Here is a 20,530-nt window from a genome sequence, read left to right as displayed (position 1 = left end):
GAATACAAATAATTTGTAGGAAATGCACTAATAAAGTACGTGTAATATTTTACATAATCCTGGCTATTATTATTTTAAATAGATACCAAGTGTTTAATTATATTTACTTCTGAAAGTGGATTGATTTTTTGTTTTGTTTTTTTTGTGCACAGTTACAGATTTTTACCTAATTAGACCAAACTACAGTAATGATAACAGTAACCCCTGGCGATGGTTTTAGAAGTTACTTTTTCTGAATGACGGGTTTATAATTTTTCGGAAATAAATGTTTTTGGGAATTTATTAAAAATGGTATCCAGGGGCTGGATAATTTCCCTTACGCCAGGAGAAACCGCTAGATTCATGCCAGAGTGGGCTAGCCTCTTACATGAAGTAAGCTTGAGATGCCTCTAGTGGCCTCTCGTGGCGTGACGGAAATTATACAGCATGGAGGTGTGCCCATGTATTTCGGTTCTTATTTTAAAACTGAATGATATTTAGAAAGTCACTGTTGTTGATATTACATTAACAAAACGTTTTAAAGTAAAATTAGAGGAACGAAAAGAATAGTTTAAGCAGATTTTATACCTACATTTCTTCTGCTCTTAGATTTACTCATTAATTTCTCTATTTGCTTGTTGATACTATGAATGTTCAGTATATGAAACTCGGTACTAAATTTCATTTAAGTATTTATGACCGGGTTTTCTTAATGGAATACAGACATAAGACTTTAAAAGCTGATTTAAAAGAAAATACCTTGGGGTCTTTTAAAATAAATACGATAGTATTTTTTAACTAAGCAAACTCTTAAGTTAAAACTGAACCTTCAACGAGGATAGATTTTAAATTTTGTAGGAGGACGGGGTATTTGTATGAGGTAGTGTGGTATCAGTGTAGTTTTATAGATGATAACGACTGTAGCAACGTAAGTCTTGGCGGGACAAACAGGGTTGTAGATTGCATGTTCATGATGTATTGCCCTATCAATTGGATAGATGGTGGTATAGTGCATGCTGGAGAATGAAGGCCCGTTCACATTACCCAACTTTAGTCAGCTGACAAATCATAGACTTGTCAGGCCGACTTGTCACCCAATTTAGTCTAGTCAGGTCACTCGTTCACACCACCCAACCAGTCGGGCCGACTACCTTTGAAACACAAGAGGGTGTACAAAGCGGTACATTATAATAGGAGTGATTTGTTTTGAATTATAAATGTTCAAACTCATATTCTCGAAAAAATTGGACTACTTTACGAGCATCAAAAGCTATTCCCACTAAATTTCTGCAGTTCAGAACATAATAAAGGTCAATAATATCAGAAGTAATATAGGAAACTTCCCTACTATAATTCTTCTGATAATATTCAATGAGGAACAACCATCAAAACTTAATAATTAACCCATGTTAAAAAATGGCCAAGGCCCGAAATCATCTTAATTATAAAATTAAATAATAGCCGATACTCTCGGTTCTCTCTCTCGAGCTAAAAGACAAAACAGCACGTGTCCCATGACGTAATGGCCAAGGCTTATTGTGATTGGTTTGCTCCCTCTCTGACTTCAGTCTGCCCGACTCCAATCGCCTACCTACCCGATTAAAATACGAGCTTGAACCTGACAATAGTACGGTTGAGTGAAACGTTCATAATGCCTGACAATCTGGCCTGACTGGTCAGATCGGGTTTGTCAGCTGACTAAAGTTGGGTAATGTGAACGGGCCTTTACTGATTCGTGTCAATTTCGTGAGTTAAAGAAGGTAAGGTGGATCTAAGTGTGAGATAACCGCTATTTTTCAACTGTTTATTTATGGTAAAACAACTTTAGAAGTAAAAAAAGTGTATCTAAATAGATAAACTTAAGTATTTTAAAGTAAAAAGAAGAAAAGTAATTTAGTTTGAGAATAACCCTTTAACTTTGGAACCTTGGTAAAGAATCCATCGTAGTTCACGGAAGGCTGCAAAATACTTTTCCATATTATATAACTTCTGTCAAAATGTAGCGGAGACACGTTCTGTCCCAATTGACAAAATAGGGAATACTGAGGCGTATGAATACATTGTGTTAAATCTCATAAGAAAAAAAGTAGTGTTAATCAAGTGTCAGTGAACTTGACTATAGTATAGTGCCAGATATTTCCAAATTTTCGAGCAACTTCTACAATCTCGCAGACATCCAACAGAAATCTTGCCCTAAGGCCAAGGAAGCTGTCTCGCGAATGTCGACGAAATATTATGTCGTTCCAGAATGGTTCGCCTTTCGCCTGTCTTTCTTCTCCGTCGACAAGTTGCGAGGCCAAAAATGAAGGGATCGTCGAAGTTTTTTTTCCTTATTTTCTAATTTATACTTTTTATCTATTTTCCTATTTTCCTTCAAAAGAAAGGGCCCTAGAGTTTTCTCTCCCTATCTAGGCTCTTGGCACTCGAGAGGTCGAAGACAAGAGGGTCTAGTTTGGCTTTCTCGAGTGTCGGAACCTTCTAGTAAAGGAATGAACATATGGGGTGTGCTAAAAAGATCTTCAAATACTTCTTTCATTGAGGAACACTAATTTCTCTTTTACTTGTTATCCAAAATTAAATCAAGAAGAAAATGCAGCGTGGAATTGCACGCGCAGTCAATCAATCAACACGAGATCGATTGATAAACTAAAAAACTATTGAAAAATAGAGAATACATTGAGATTTAAGTAAAATTTACTAATATATTGTACGAGGTCTAGTTGTAGAAGTTAGTTTTAAATTTAAGATTGGTTTTTCAACTTGATCTTTTCCAGAGCCAGAATCATCTTGTCTATGATAGGGTCGAAGAATACTTAAAATTTAAAATTTTAAACAAACTCAAACCAAACCTAATGAACCTCATCTATTTAACGCGCAAACTGTGTTGGGAACATTCATAATTTCAGTATCATCAAAAACGGATAAATGTAAGGAGACCGTTGAACGTAGCAAATTCCCTATGGTTCCACAACTACTTCGATGTTTTGATGGGAGTGGGTTATAATTTCAGAACTCGAGCTCGCCATCTATCGGCCCTATTCCTTTGTATTTTGGGCTTTAAAGATGGATGCTCTATAATTAAGTAAATAAGAATTAGAAGCGGTTAAAAATGTTTATTAAGAGATCCACTATTTTGATTTAAGATTGGGAAAAGTAGACTTTGTTATGGTAGAACTCTAGCCAATTAGAACGACTTTCGGATTTTGAGTCTAAACTCTACACAATAAAGTAAAAATGGTCGAAACAGTGTCAAATCGCTTCTAATCTTAGATTAAAAATAACCACATAGGTTTTGCTAAGTTTTTTAACCTTTTCAGGCCGTTTTCTCGCTATGCTTCCATTAACTTTGAAAATTATAGCACTCGGTTACGATTGTCTATACCTGAAACCCTTAGAAGCTGGATGAAAAGCATACGGTAATTTCGTCAGGTAATGAACTTCTATTCTTAAAACCAAGGACTCTAAGAACAATAGGAATGAGATAAGATTGTTATTTTACCTCACTTTAATTTCAGCGATACGCCCTTATTTATTTTGCAAAATATGAGTGACAGGTGTTCAATAAATACTATAACTCTTTTTTATAGCTTCTTACCATAGTTTTTAATGTATAGTATAATGCCTGTTAAACAGTATCTCTATTTGAACAAATTTAATCGATATGTTGTGACTCGATAACTGCGTAGAGCAAAAATCGTCCTACTGTGGTACTTGAACAAAATAGCGTATTTAGTAGCGATATGAGATAATTACAAAGAACTATACAAATCCTATCAGTGCTACTTAGAATTATTCTTCATTGTTCATACGTTTACGCTCGAGAGGTCGGACACATATTTAAGGTTTCAGTTTTTAGAAATCTTAAAATATGTTTCAATATTTCAGATATTATGTCTTTATGATTTCAGACGTAGTTTTGGTATTTTATATGGTATATTCAGCTTTCAAACAATAATTTGTGATTTGGAACATATTTTGGAATTGATTAAATTCTTTTGGGATTTAAACCTACATTTTGGAATTGAGTAAATTTTTTTGGGATTTAAACCGACGTTTTGGGTTTCAATTTTTTTTTTCAGATTTTAAACACACAATAGCTTGCAAATTGGAACAATATTTTGAAATTTGAACCATATTTTGGTACTGTGAATGTTATTTTGGTACTGTGAATGTTATTTTGGAACTCTGAACAATGTTTTGGAACTCTTAACAATGTTTTGGAACTCTGAACAATGTTTTGGATATTTGAACGATATATCTGATTTTGAAACAATGATTGATATTTTGTAACTGTGACCAATATTTTGGAACATGAAACATTATTTAGCAGTTCTAACGAGACTTTGGGATTTTCAACTATATTTTTGGATTTTCGACAAATTTTTGGGGATGGCTACGATGCTTCTGAATTTTTCGAATTTTGAATTTACGATTAAGAATAATTCTAGGTGATCTCTACAATGTTTGTGATTTTAAACGATTTTCACAACGAATATTTTGGTAAGTGATCGAACCCTCGCTAACACTTGATGTAATACGGTAGTTGATAAGACGCGTTACGCTTGATAAAAAAATGAACCAAATCTGCGTTAATAAGAAAAAATAGTTCTGATTAAAATTCATTAATGCCTAGCGTATCTTATTAAATAGGCTTGAGATAGAACTTTCCTTCCAAGAACCTATTCGTAGTGAAAGTTCCCTCCACGATTCTAACTTTATCTACAAGAAGAAAGCTCTTCTTTGTTTCCCCATAAAATAAGTTCAGTTTGGCCTTCCAATAATTGGCTGAAGAACAACTAAAACTTGGGATAATCCTACAGAAAGCGAAATGGATCGTCGAACCTCAGCGACGTCCGAGAGGTCAAGAGTGGACTTTATAAACGAGGCCTTTCGTTCCGAGGACGGTCAACTCTCGGTTACATCTAGTACCGGTCAAGAGGACACCAATGTCAAAAGTCTACGTCATTATACGAGGGAAGCCTTGCCCAATGTGGATTTCTACCGAAACGCCTTAACCATTCACGAACATTTCAATCGACCTACTCTCGAGGAACTACACGGAACTGACCAACACGACCGTAAAAAGGTGGGTACCTTTTAAACTTTTATTTTTTTTTATTCTATCGGTGTCTTATTTCCTTTCTTCTACTTCAAACTTTTTTATCTTCAATCGAGTTTATATAATTTGGCTAGTTGAAACTGTAGAATTAAAGAAAATAGAAAGGAAAAGGTGGTGGGTAAGTTAGCGGAATTGGGTTCGCACTGTAAGCTAAAATATTTCAAAATTTTCATGACTGCACAACATTATAAACAGCTAATGTCTTTAACACTGTGAAGTCTACGACTTTGGAAAAATTTGTCTTGGGGTTCGTAGAAGGAGGCAAAAATTATGTTTAACGCAAAGTTCTTGGGTGTTTTAAGTCTCATGGATCAGAACATGTTTTATTGCATGGTAAACAGTGATATACCACTCACCATACTTTACCATCACCTTTTTCAATACATTGTCTAATAGGGTCTATGGAAACAGTTGTTGTTGGTTTCTATGAAAACAGTTGTTGTTGAATAGTTTTTCATACGGTAACTTAAATCAGAGATCAAAGTGGGCCATTGATTAGATCTAATGATCAACAAGTTGGGTAACAGAGATGGTTTAGAATATAGTCTCAGAGAATTCGCTCCACCATAGAAGTCATTCACTTTTGAGATAGTGATAAAAACAAAGGAACTATGGATATCTATAAATCTGTTTTGTAACTGATTGCTTATTTTTGTAAACTTTCGGTTCCTATGTTGGTAAAGCTGTTAATAAAATTATAGTTATATACTTACAATTATAATTTAGTAGGATATATTTCTATCCAAACCTTAATGTAAAACCATTCCATTCTCTGATTGCACAACCTATAAAGAAAATATGAAATCTATCATTGTCTAAGACAAGGTTGGGGCTATTACGCGTACTCATAATTTTGTTTGTCTTATGTGTTTAGCTTTAGGTATGCAATTATTAAAAGTTTTGAAACATCTAGTTTTTTTATAAACCCTTAAAATAATTTGAAGTCTTTTTCCATTGAGTCTTCTAACATGAAGTATTATTTACATACCAATGAATTAAAAATAGTGTGAATTCAAAAATATTGATCACTTAGGATTTTTAACTTTCATTTGCTATTCACTACTTGTCGGTAAACCATTTTTCGCTTCAGTGTCTCAAAATCTGTTATTGACAGATTAAGTGGAAAGATTTGAGTTAATTTTGAAAAGTAGCCTAAAGTCAGAATCATACAAAATCGTTCTCATTCTTACTAACTTCGCATTGCTGGGGAATTTTAAGTAAATTGCCTTGAAAATATAACTGAAGTCATAAATCCATGAATTTCACTAAAGTTTTACATTTATTTTATTGATAATTTTGAGATCTAGTTTCAGGGCAATTGCCTCATCTTTCAATTATTAAGAATTGTTCTATGGTTTAATATTAAATGCATGGGGTTTTATGAATGATGTTTCATTTTAAAATCGCACCAAAGTCAGAAAGCTCCCGAGATTTTAAGAACTTAGTTTATAATAATAATAAAAAAATAAATTTGGAAGTAGAAATATTTGTTTATGCAAAACTCTACAAATGTCAAACTTTCACTGTCATGATGAACCCGTTAGATTGTTCTTGTCTAAAAAATGGAGAACATTTGATATATTCTGACAATGTTACAATGATTATTTCAACAGCTAATTTACCAAAGTTCACGATCAATTCAAAAGGTTTTACCAAAATAGCACCAAGGTCAGAAAGCTCCCAAAATCTTTAGAACTTAGTTTTTTAAAATATATATATAATTTTTCAAATTGGAAAAATTTATTTAAACAAAAAATTTACAAATTTTAAAGTTTCACCGTCTTGTTCAAGCCATTAATATCGTGAATGTTCTTGTTTAAAAATGGAGAACATTTGGAGTACTCTGACAACGTGTATTCTGACAAGTTCAAGTTCTATTTAAATGCAAGGTTTTACCATTCTGATGGTGTGAACTTAACTAAATACGAGAAGATTTTTCTTGAGGTTGTCGCGAGAGAGAGAGAGAGAGAGAAGGAACTTTTAATTCTTTATACGTTTCTCTTCAAAGGGGGTGAAAGTAAAGAAAAGGACTTTAGCTTGAGTAAAAAAAAATCCCGAATTCGTTTATATTCCCTTCTTTCTTCCTTAATAAAATATTCGATGTAGGGTTTTTTTTATCCTGTACCCAAACCCTTCTTCAAAGCTCTCTTTGGACTTTTTTTTTGTTCGCGTTCTTTACTCGGATGGTTGGCCGACTGAATTAGAATTTGAAAGAAGACGTTGAGAGTGAAAGGTCGGAGGAAAGAAAAACAATTTGGACTATTCATTAATTTTGAAGGCCATTCCTGAACTTAACTTTGTCCCTATCTCAAAGCAACCCCATGCCACCCGCAAGATCCTTCGCTCTGTCTTAATTTTATTCCTCCTCATTCAAGCTTCAATCAACCGGTTTTTTTTCTTTCCGACTTATATGCCAGCTTTGTTTCCTTTTCCTCAAAAGGGAAAGGTTAGCTTATAGACAGACTATAGTGTAGGGACCTTCGAAATGATCCAGTTTTGAGGTGTAATAAAAATGTTTATATTGTATACCAGGGATAGATTTAATTTTAGAAGTAGGAATGGAGAACGGTTAGCCTTTAGTTCAGTCTGACTCATAGACCACCCAGTATAGAGCCCCTCCCTCCAACACGTAAGGAAAAGTTTAAATTATCTTATTTGCTCACTTAAACTATGTTTCTATGACGTTTCTGACGGGGACGGCGAAAAATACGTAATTCCTTTTTACCTCTGTCGCTATGACCCGCCTCTTCTTTCATGCCCCTCCGTGACGCGCGCCCACATTACTCTGTTCTCCATTCCTACTTATAAAATTAAATATATCCCTGGGTATACGTTTTCTTTACATGAAATGATTTTTTAAAATAAAAGATCAATTTCTCTCTTAAATTCGTTTCAGTCAAAACATGAGGCAATTCTTTCTATAATTCCACACCAATAAGCCTGATACTCACTTCACTCTGTTTTGAAGTCATTTTAAACTAAATTGGTTTCGCTACGACGTGTAAATAATTATGCCTTAATTATTTCCCCTCAATAGATATAATTCGATTTACCGTTTTAATAGTGCGTTTTTAAGTTTTCCATGATAAAATTCATGTTCTATAGAAAAGGCGTGGTCACAAAAGGTTCAACCCACATAGATGGACTGTTGTAATTGTAGATCAGAATTAGTTGGAGCATACTGTAATAGTTGTATAGGGCGATGTCGGTTAGCTGTAGCAGACGAGGCTAGCCACCACCCCTCTATGCAATGTGAAGGGATCCACCTGTAAATAAGCCATAGGCTTAGTGTCCCTTACATCCATTCATAGACAAAGCTTAGATTATTATAATGCAGTAACATTTAAATTATTAAACCTTTTAATTCTGAGCACCAAGAGTTATTTAACATGGATAAGCTCCATTAGCAGTTTATTTACAGAACCCCCCAAATGAAAATTACTTAACACCCCAGATTGGAGTTGAACCACTGACCTTGGGTCATTGTCCCAATGCTCTAACCATCTGAGTCGCAACAGTAACAAAGATGGTTTGAGTATTGGGACGGTGACACCAAAGTCGGTGGTTCAAATCCATTCTGGGAAGTTTATTAATTTTCACCTCATTGTTCTGTAAATGCACTGAAAGTTTTTTTTAAAAAAAATAATTTTAGTATAGCAAAGTTACAGGTTGATCTAAATTGGTCAGTTATTTGTGAGTCGATCTTTTCTTAAATTACTATTGCTATACGGACAGTAAATACCGACTCATATCCCTAACGTCGTGATTCTTGATAAATTGAAGCGGCTATCTCAGCTTGTTGCAATTCGAACGTGTTACCTGAGGAGGTTACCTTTCAAAGCATTATCCCTAAAATATATTAGGCCTAAAACGCCTTTATTTGAATATGAAAACGACTTGCAGCTTTAATAAAACCTCCATACATTGTGAAAAATGCTTTATTTAGGATAAATAGACCCAAAAAGTAAAGCAAATTAAGCTTACGATCTGGAAGGTTGTCGACAAGGCAGAAGAGAGAAACATAATCAATGCGGCGGCAATAGGGTTGCCGTTCCTGGTTCGTTTCGTACCCACTTTCATACGCTGTCGGTATTACCAATCGATGAACCTGAAGAGCTAGTCTCCCAAACCATCCTTAAAAGGAAAAGGTTGTTCATATCGTGGAGAGAAGAGTGCGCGGTACGGGCACCCAAAAGCCCTTGATCGTCTCGTCTGTTCATGAAACGCTCGTTAAGAAGTATGGATTACGGAATAGGGAAGTGGGCGCTCGCCTCAGAATGAGACGAACTCCGGCCCTAACCCTTTCTTTGCAAATCCCGCTTATATTAATCCAATCCTGATTTTCTGAATGGACTTCAGCAGAATTATTTCAAATCTTAAATTTCGAACAAGTAGCGCGTTATGGCTATTGTAGAGTCAAAATCAGTTAGAAAATTGGTTCCCACTGGAATTGGAAATATTAATGGAATAAGAATCTCGAATGTTAATAAACCTTTCTTGCTGTAACAAAGTTCATTGCGTTCTATATTATCCTTCGAAAAAATATCATATTTGTTCTTCTTAATTTGGTTTTACGAAAGCTGAGGGCACCTCAAACGTCAAAACTTAGACTTCATGAGTTCTACTGCACTTAGGGCAATGCAGAAATTATTTGTAGGCCTATTATTGGTTTTCTATTTCTTTCAAAAATTTAAGGCGTGTTTCGCGGCAAAGTTCATGTTGAAGTGACACTTTGAACGTAGTTATGTGTGAAAAAGCTAATTACGATTTCAAATATTCCAAAATAGAGTTTTTTCTATTGTTTAGGTCATAAAAACTACTAGTTATCTCATAATGAAAATTTTATAAAAGTTAGAGTACAATTAAAGGCCTTTTCAGAAGTTTTAGACTCAACTAAATGGGTCAAAAAGTTGAGTCAACAAAAATTGTTCAGTGATCAGTTTTTAATTTGGTGATTCAACTTGTCCAACTTCTGTTACCACAACCCAACTAGTTTACATAACTCAAATTGTCTCATCCAAATGAGTCGAAATGTTTTATCGTTTGAAAAGGTCTCTTGAATAATAAGGGTTGCATTTATGTTTATGGAGACTGTAAGGTTAATTACACATGTACAAAGATACCTCATTTTAAAATTTAGAACAAAATTCACGAAATTTTGTCTCAAGTACGAGATGAAACGTCTCTCAATTTGTAGTTTAGATCACGAAAGAAAGGTTTTGTGGAACTCTGAATTTCAAATATTACTTTTTCCCAGATAAATATAAATAATTTTTGAAAATCAAGAGTTGTAAAATCACTGTTTCAAAACTAAATGAACAAAAAGTTTCTTAATTTAAATTAATTCAAAGTACGTTATAAAAAATAAAACAGAGTGAGAGACTGCGTGATGCGAAGGAAGCTAAAAGCGAAATTAAGATATCTCCGGACTGTGTTTATACGAAGAAAATGTGCTTTTGTATAATTTATTGTATTAGTTTATTTCATAATAATAATAATAATAACAATCCTAACTTCGTTCTGTAAAGTAGAGTTTATAAAAACAAAAGACGTATATTCGGCAAAATCCACCTTTTTGATTTATTTTTATGGTTCGACGTTAGCGAACGAAACGATAACGTTCGTACGGAGTTTAGTTCTCTTTCTCTAATACTAAGTCTCTTAAAAAAGTACGATTAGGGTACTTCAGTTTTTATTGCGAGATTTTTAAAAGTACCGACATTCATCCAAATATAAATTACAAGCCGCTTCTTTTTATCCCATTTCTCTCCTATAAAGGGATTGTGAATTACTTTAATTAAGGTTGCATTTTGGTGTCCATCTTTGATGCTCCTTTTATATAATCAACCAGAAGTAAGATGAGACTTGAAGTACTGAGCTAACCAAATTCTTCACTTGGCGAAAGTGAATATTCTTGATAACACACCAACAGTTGGCCCTCTGGTAGCAGTTTCTGAATTTTCCCTCCAAAACGTGAGAGGCTCGTGGCGGTAGACGGCAGAACTAGATTTAAGCACCCGCGTCCGTGTTCCGCGGCTCTACGTTGAGGGGAAGGGGGGAGGAAATATTTTGGAACTCTACCAATTTTTTTCTCTCTAGAGTAGGCGCGAAGGAAGCGGCATAAAATCCTCTAATTTGTTCACTAGTGCCAGGATCTACTACCAATGCTAGAGCTCTTTACTTCTAGTCTCATCTTACTTCTGAATCAACTAGCCTATCGTCCATTTTTATTTATGTATATTAATTCACCAGCAATCTAATTCCTTCTTGTTTTCAAATCATATTTTCAAAATATTTTTTGATACCCAATTTGAACTCCTTAGGAGCCTCCGAGATGATCTGGGTCCGTGCCTAAAGCAAAGCGAAAATATTTTTTTAACTAATTTGGTTCGCCGTGTTTTCTCGCTAGGTAGCACTTTTGGTATCGTAAAATAAAAATAAGTTCAACCTCGTGACCCCGTCGACTGCTACAATATTAGGGCAAGGCATCGTAGAGCGACGAAGCCGAGGTCGCGGATAGTAAGAAAATGTTTCGGAAAATTTCCGAAGACCTTTATTAAACAATCATGCCAATGAAGTAAAGGATGAAAAAGCTAAGGTTAGAAAAATGAAAGGTTACGAAGGAGTAAAAAAATTCCTCTTATGGTATAATGAAACTGTGAATTAGCAACTTCAAGAAGTTTTGTTTTACTAAAAAACCACCAATGTTTAAATCTCATAATTAATTTGGTTGTCCATACAATCTAACCTAAAGATTCTATGAAAGTAAATAGCCCCTAATACAATTACGCCAATTTAACGGTGAAACTTTTCTGTTTCATAATTTTTTTGTAATTGGCCCCTAAAATATCAACGACAATTTATGGAAGACCCCCTTCGCAACTGTAATAAAAGCGCCATCTAGTACACATATTTTGTGAAAATATTTCCTCTATGAAACTGGATATTTCCCCACATAAAAATTGACACGCAAGGGCGTAGATAATCTCGGAGGCTCCGAATCCATGCGTAACCTCTTTGGTTTTAAAACTTATGTAAATTTAAACACCCAGCTCTCCTCCAAAATTAATCTGTTACTGTGCACATTACGGTATTTTTTCCGCTTGGCGACTTCGTTTGCTTCGTTACTTGGCCACGCACTACAAATTCGTTTGCACGGTCATGAGCATCGCTTGGCACGTTAGTCCAAAACTCAATCTTTGATTTTTCGAAAATTTTCGCGTTGCTAGCGACTCAGCATCCAATCAGAATTGATAGAGTCTAAATGATTTTACACTGATCAAAAGGGCGTCATTCTATTCACATTGTCGTTGTTTTTATGTAAATTATTCATAAAAAAATGCATCTATTTATATTCATTTCGAAGAATTTAAATTGAAAATTAAAAAACCATATGGGTATTAGGGAAATATTATTTGATCGTGAGAAGGCTGAATACTTTATTTAATCATTAAGTTGAGGATTTACAATGTGATACATGATTAGCAGTCGTTGCTGATTGGTTGAAACTTTGTGAAAGTGTTGCCTTTTTTCCTTTCGTTTCTGAGAAAACACGTGTTTGCAGACTATATGCGAACGAAGCTCGAATTAGCACTGGCTACGAAAAAAAGAGTGTGAATATACCTGAAATTCCTGCACCCGACACATTAGGCGTTAGATTAACAGACAAAACGTGTGCTAGTTATTATAATGATATTTACTAATTAAAAAATATTTTACTAAATTTTCGTACGATCAATTAAAATTTCTTTTAATTTAATAGATTTAGCTTTCAATATATCCATAATGTTAATGCGTTATTTACTGGAAACAAACATCGTGTTTCTCATTGTAATGATATTTAATGACTGGAAATATAACTCGTAAAATTTTCAGGCGCTTTCCAAGCTTTTAACTGGCTCATAAATAAAACTTCTAATTCAACAATTTTAGCGTTCAACATATCCATTCTGTGAATATGTTATTTACAGACAAACCGACGAAAGTGCACTCTTCTCATTATAATCATAAGTTTATGAAATAAGTTCCATAAGAATAACACTTCCTATACTTCGTAATGCTAGAGACTTATGCTCGAGCTAGTTCAAGAATGACAAGCGAGAATTGAACACACTGGGTTTTGCAGTTCATTTTCCTATTTAGTCAGTCCTAATCCTTTGACAGCCCCTCACCTGGCGTCACTTTACAAGAATCTATAACGTTTCACCTACGTCACTTCACGACAAGCTCCAGTTTGTAACCAGTGACAAACTTATGGAACATATCTTATGAATTAAACATATTGAAAAACTGTATTCGATTCCCAGGGTGTATAATATCACATCATTTCATAGAACTCTCAATTTTACAATTTAACTCTTCAATTTACTCATTCTGAAAATTCTTTTCACCTGCCCTTTAGTGGAAAATTCCTAGTCTGGTGTTTTCGTTTTAGATTGCGCGAGACAGTTAGGCCTAGAACTTTGAGGAAAAACACGAACTTCAAACCATAAATCACATTCTGTCCCTCAACATTAGAGGTTAGAATTATGAAGGGGAATAGCTTTGAATTGGGTACGCTATGTAGGAGATTCCAAATGATAAGATAATGATGTTATACGAGCCGCACTTGAAACTGAAGAAACCAATATATCTTTCTTTCGAAAGGAAATTCCTAGTATTTTGGTCTTTCAGAACATCCTATAATCCGTCCGTAACGTCTTTATTTATTCTACGATAAAGAAATAAGTTATTCTAACAATATTTCTCTTACGACGTCACTGGAAAGAAAGATAAGAGACAAGATTTCAATATTCAATATTGAAAGTAGGATAAGCTTATTCTACGCACTAATTTACGATACTCTCAAGAAGCTATATCCAGTTTACTTGGGAGAAGGTATAAATTCGTCACATTCCTAGCTTCATCTCCAGTTCAAACGCAGGTCCGGAATTAATCCCCGCCTCAAAATTACAACCAGCATCTCATTGGTTATTGAAAACTCACGTCAAAACGACGCGAATGACGAAAATTACGTATTTTCCAATTGGGGAGAGGCGAAATAGCCCGGCCTCCTTTTGCTTCCCCGCCTTGTATTTTGAAAGGGGGACTGGAACTATGGCGCAAATACTTAGGCATCTTAATTCTTCTCCTTTACAGCACTTCACCAGGCGTCGCTTTACAGAATTTATGACGTTTCAGGCACGTCACTTCATGACAAGCTCTCAGTAACCAGTGACAAACTTATGAAACATATCTTATGAACGCTACAATCTGCCAGTTGAACATTATGACTACAAAACACTAACACACGGTGTATCTGCAAAGCCTGTCAGCAATTAGGGTAGATAAAATGTTCCATGACATTTTTCCATCCGGGCCACTAAGAAACTAAAAGACAATGCTAATTTTATTAATGTGTCATCCGTAATGCACTCCAAACATTTTTGACTCGAATTAGCGCAAAGAACACCCTCCTAAAATTCTGACACAACTTTCATAAACACCTTGTATGCATCCAGACCTTTGTTCTGAAAAAAACCTGAATTTATTCCGGCTTTTGAAGATTTTAAAATGCATTTTGCTTCTCTTCAGCATCTTGATGTAAAGTATCTGGAATTTTGTGAATGCAATAGCAATATCATATTTTTACGGGCTTCGGTTTCTCTTTAGCTTTGAATATATTAACCTAATCTATAGCTTACAGTACGTATTTCTAGTGATAGTATATCCAAGTCTCCAAACTGTTGATAGAGTCACGTAGGCGAAAAATGAACAAACGTGGTTAGACATAAAATTCTAATGCATTTTTAAAAGCAAAATCACCTTTCAAAATATTAGCCCAAATATAACTGGGTTTTGAGATTCAAATTCAGACTTATTTCTTAGAAAACGAGGCCCAGGATTATTCTCCTGGGCCATGAAGTTTCAATTAAAACTATACGATCTGATGATTTCTTAAGTTTTAAGACGAAACTCGCAAAAAGTTATTATATTTTTTTAATGGATTTCTTCGAAAACTTGTTTTAATGTAAGGCGTTAGTTTAATGACGATGTTTTTGAAGTGTTTTCTCGGTGCTTTCAATTTAATCATGCAATTCAATCCCTTAGAAATTTAAATCCCAAGTACATCCGCTTTCTTAATCACCTTCTCAGAAATTCTAGAAAACGTCGCCTTTTAGCGTTGTTTTAAGTTTTGGAAATATTCGGTCAAGTCTCTTTGATCCAATATGAAAATTGAGAAGGCGCTTTTAAAATATGTGAACATTTCAATTAGTGTGATTCATTAAAGGTTTCCTGTCACTTGGGAAAGAAACTCGTTGAAAATTAAAAAGAAGAAAATGAAGACCCACGTGTTGAACTGAAATAAACAAAATTTAAACAGAAAGTAACAAAGTTGAAGACGTGTTAAGGACTACATATTTGATCCAAAATAAACTGGTAGGGAAAAAGCCAGGCCTCGTTTTTCTCAGAACGTCTCTTACGAACATTATTTTAAAAACTTTGAATCCAAAACCATTTGAACGGCTTAGAGTGCAAACCCAAAAGTCATTTGGAGAACATGGATCTGTCTTTTTTACTCGTGCGGGGGAGAATCCCCCCTCGCACGAGTATTGCGCCGGCTTTTCAAGGTATCTCTTACCCTAGCTTTGGCAATGTATGCAGACATGAATATCGTGTGTTCGGGGCTTTTCATCCCTATCATTCCGATTTCGATTTTTTTAAAGTAAACACTTATTTGGTGACTCCACCAGAACGAACTCTAGTTGAAGCCACAGAAAAGGGTAAATAGACTCTGCCTCCGCCGAGGTGCGCGATGTTACTAGGGCTCACTTTCATCCTAAAGACTTAAGCCGTCTGCTGCGAAATCTACTGTTAAGTTAATATTTATCAGTCTCGCTCAGAACTGGAAGTATGACGTCTAGCAAAGAAATGTTTACCTTATGCTGTTTTTTTGCCCCTATTGTTTCACTGTTTTATTATCTTACATATCCCGCACGAGTGTCCCCTCTGCCAGGGCAGCTTTTTGAAAAGGATTCCTTCTTTGTCAAACCTAACGGTGACTGGTCCGTTAAGGTTCTTTGCATTTTATAACAATTGTTATTAATAACAATAAAGAAAAACTAAGTCAAAAACAAAATCCATACTAAGAGCAAGAATAACAAGAAACAATATACACAAATATACGTTATTAAGAGCAATCATCAGCAGCGTAGAAACGAGTCTAATCTGACCTTGAAATCACACACACGATACACTCTTTATCCCGCTAGCGAGAGCATAACAACACAAATTTAATGTATCTCGCTAAGAAATGGGTGCGAATTAAAGAATAATGCTTTACGCGTGTTTAAAATATAACCACACAAAACAATAACTTCAAGTTTTCACACGAATTAAACGATTTTTCAGTGGCATATGAAATTTAAGTCCCGTGACCAATAACTTTGGCTAATTTGATTTTATTTGAATTAAATGTATTGCAACTACTATTTTTATATTTCTATACAAGCGTCTGATATTTTCCACCGTATGACACGAACACGTTAGGAGAAGTATCGAGATGATTAAGATGAAGCTTTTGCCATCCTGAATTGTCTGCGAGATACTATTTACTAACAGACTCCTTGGTGTAGGCCTAAATATTCTTCTCGTAGTCACCTATCTCGCATTTTTCGGCTTTCCAATTGAGTCCGTCGAAAAGTCACGTCCGTTTCGCACTTCAATTACGTTGTTTTCTAAGCGGATTAGTGACAAATTCCTCCACCAGGAGAGCGAAAAGAATCGCCGAAAGAAACTTCATCCTCTCTACTTAACTCGCCCTACTCAAACTCCTAGGCGACTCAGTGAGTGAGTGAGTACTGTACCTTGCAGGCAAAGAGTTCCTCGAAAAAGACAGATTGTGTGTAAAAATTGGTATTTCCGAGGAGGAGGTGAAGACCCAATGCGCACCGTACCGCCTGGAGGATGTCAAACGTAATTAAAAGGCAATTAATTTCTCGGCGAACAAATAAGTCATTTAAAGAAAGGTCGAAGGGCTAGGAGCTAAGGATGAAGGAAGTATTAAAAAAAGCCTGAAACTCTTTATTAGAGGTTTGTCTTCGAAAAAAAAAATATTAAGAGATCGCTAAGGAGGGAAAACTTCAATACACTTAGTAGTAGGGTACTCCATCTGTTTTTAATGAATATTTACTCTTTCCTTCTTGAATCTGTTGCGGAAAAACAAATAAGAGTGAAGTGTTTACTCGACTCTCACTTACCCCGAATTTGTTGTTGCAAATTTGTCGTAGAAGAAACACGTTGAAACAAAGCACGTTTCTCTTTATGAAGATGTTTTCTTAATTTATTTCTTCTGTTAATTGCACTTGAATTTATCAAATTTCGACACTTTTTTATTATTACAACCTCTTTTCAATTTTAATTAAGATATCATCTAATTATGTTGCTAGATTTACATGCACATACAAGATCACGCAAAATTTACTTCATATAATTATCGTACAATTATGCCTAAACTTTAACTGGTTTAGTTTTACAAATGACCACTTCATATTAGCCTTTTTTACTAACGGTGAAGCTTGCTAAAACAGTAAGAAATAAATAATAAAAATGTCCCATACGGCATGGCCCGTTGGGCAAAAATCTTAATTGCATACTCTGGATTCAGGACCTAACGAGTGCTTCATATTTTGCTACTTCTTAGCCCTACCTTTTCTCAATGAGGTAAGAGCTTTTCCTAGATGTATGTATGTACACAAGAGCGAAAAGAATGAACAAAATTCTAGGAAAGAAAGAAATACAATTTAAAGGGGTAGTAGCACTTTAAATGTTGGAAGATAAAATCGTTCGAAACTTTTCTTTAAAGATTCTGAAAGTATATATACGTATATATCTATCCGGTTTGGTTTAGTTTATTATATTTTACCATAGTCGTTTTGTAGCCGAGGAAGCTCCTTTAGATATGCTTTTAGACATGAAGAGGCAGAATGTGAAATCTAGATAACAAAATAGACCCACCCAACAAATCTTTTGAATTATTATAACGGCTCAGATCTCATTCTCGGGTTTTTGGGCGAGAAAGGGATAACCTGGTTGGCTTAATTTTGCCATGCGCAGAACCTGGTTTACCACAAGAATCAGACTTTAATCCAATCAGAAAAATAAGAGTTTTACTTTCGTCGCTCAACGACAGATGGTACTACAGTCAACTTTGTTAGTCACGTGATCCTATCCCTTAAATGGAGACTAGACCAACCCAACTTGCTTATTTGTTGGTTGGGGTCTATTGTGACACTTCGAATGCTAGCAAAGTCTAGACCAAATCAAAAATTACAGTCACTTTTAGTGGGCTTTTTCCGATAACAAGCTTAAACGTGAAATGTTGACGTCACTACAGCCGATATTGAAGTTACCATTCTATGATTTATTAAATTATGAAAGAAAAATTTGCGATGTGCTGCAATTTGTTACACGATTTTCATAAAAGAAATTTACTATTTTTCCAATTTCCAAAACCCATATAACATAAAGTGGTTTTGAAGTGCAACTATCCCTTGAAGGATAAAGAAAGACTAAATGAGTTCGTTTGTTTTCCATCCTCGTCCGGATCTTGAAAAGAGGGCTTCGAGACTCTGAGTGAGAGAATAGACAGATTCGAAACTTACATACAGAGAAACATGGCCACAGGTGAATGCCGCAAAATAAGCATATTAATTGTATTAGAGCCTATCACGAGTCAACGTCTACGATATTTATACAAAGGCTGTCAATGGTCTCTTTGGAAAGGGACGAATGGGGGATCAGGCCTGCTTGTTTTTGGTTATTATTGGCCATAGATGGCGCGTTTCTATATCTCTTGAAAAAGAAAATCCGCCTTAAATGCTATTGCCAGTTGCACAAAATGATTGCAAATTGACTAAAAACGAAATCTCAATTTTATCGAAATTCCACATTTTAAGGGAAACTATAAACGTAGTAATTAATTTAGATTGGAAAAACCTAGAAAATCATCAGCATGTCCGCTATTCCGCTAATAAATTTAAATTAAAAATTAACATAAAATGGAAAACATTTTTAGATAAACGAGCGCCTCTGGTGGCCAAAGTGGGCGAACTTCAAGGAACCAAAAATATATCATTCGTGCAGAGTGACCTAGCTAGCTTTGTATAAATATCGAAGTCATTGCAACAACTGAACTCGCGGTGCCTCTAGCCGTGGACGAAAATACTTGCGTGTCCTTGTAAAGATCTCTTAATTAACGCATTTTCCGAATTTGTCTATACTTTCTTTCTTGGGAAAGCTAGCTCGAGGAAAAAAGAAATTTATTCAATATTCAGTGTCTTCACTCCAGAAAAAAATAATGAAAAGAAAAACAAATTGAAAATTCAGCATTACGAATTTCTTCAATTGTCTTTTCTATTTCGCCCCATCACCCTCAACTGCCCTTAGATTTACCTAGAGCTTCTTTTCTTTGGTAAGATAATCACCTTGGAGTGAATTCGACAAGTATAGATTGGTGGTCTTCGGAGCAAAAACTACGTAACTCCAATTTACTTCATTTTTGTTTTGGGTTATGTGCTAACATCGTTTAGTTCGATTCTAATTCCATTTATATTGGTATAATAAGTAATGATATTTAAATTTGGCGTTGATTTGAATTATAGAACTTCTTTAGTTTGAAGTGGAAAATACGATAAAACTATTGCACAGATTTCAAATTTGAAACCGAATGCTTTTAATAACAATACAATTACTGTGAGAGATTTATTGTGCAAAAAAAAAGATTAGAATAGTACGTTTGGTTTGGTATATAGTTAATATAAAGCTCTGATATTATGTAAAATAAATACGTTTTTGAATTAAATATTAAATATATAGAAATTTCATGTAAACCATACTCCTAAGTCGTCAGTTTATAAAATGCACGTCGATTTTTATACCGAAATTTTATATTTCTGCTTTAAGTCGTTATCCACACAGTTTCAGCTCCATCAATTGAAATTGATGGCAGCTGGTTTTGTCAGGATGAAAAGGTTGCCTTGATTGGTATAAAATCACTTTCAAAGTTCGTAAAATATCCATTGAATTTTAAGGAAAATTTAAATTTCTATTTTTATATAAAACTAATCAAAGTACTGTGCATTAGCGGTAGGATTTACGATTTAACATCAAATTTTAAAGTAATACGAAACAAACCTGATATATCTATTTAATATTAATGCCCGTTGTTCCTCACCATCTTCTGACCATGAGCTCATGGCATTGTATAATTCTTTCACACACAGCTAGCAAAACGAAAAACAAGGCTTAAAAGAGATTTTAGTTTTTTTATTTACAACTACTAGGTTTTTTATAGTGGACAGACCACACAAAGTAAAAGATAAGAGAACCAAATGGATTGACTGAAGTCCCGGATATTAAAATTTTTACTTTGAAGACATGATTATGAAACAT

General features: G+C 34.7%; 1 protein-coding gene across 1 annotated transcript in view; it reads left to right on the top strand.

Annotated features, from left to right (window-relative positions):
• Positions 1–4,761: 4,761 nt before the first annotated feature.
• LOC149628471 (solute carrier family 12 member 2-like) overlaps positions 4,762–20,530 on the top strand; it is a 220,973-nt gene continuing 205,204 nt past the window's right edge. Inside the window, exon 1 of the mRNA XM_089851400.1 lies at positions 4,762–5,065. Within this exon, the coding sequence (XP_089707526.1) occupies positions 4,808–5,065 (258 nt within the window). The 5' untranslated portion in view covers positions 4,762–4,807. The remainder of the gene's footprint in view (positions 5,066–20,530) is intronic.

Source organism: Phalangium opilio, unplaced genomic scaffold (assembly GCF_054372755.1).
Source record: "Phalangium opilio isolate 3A_F unplaced genomic scaffold, DU_Popi_V2 ptg000105l_1, whole genome shotgun sequence".
Lineage (NCBI taxonomy): Eukaryota > Metazoa > Arthropoda > Arachnida > Opiliones > Phalangiidae > Phalangium > Phalangium opilio.
Note: the sequence above shows the minus strand (reverse complement) of the source record. Positions and strands in the feature narration are given on the sequence as shown.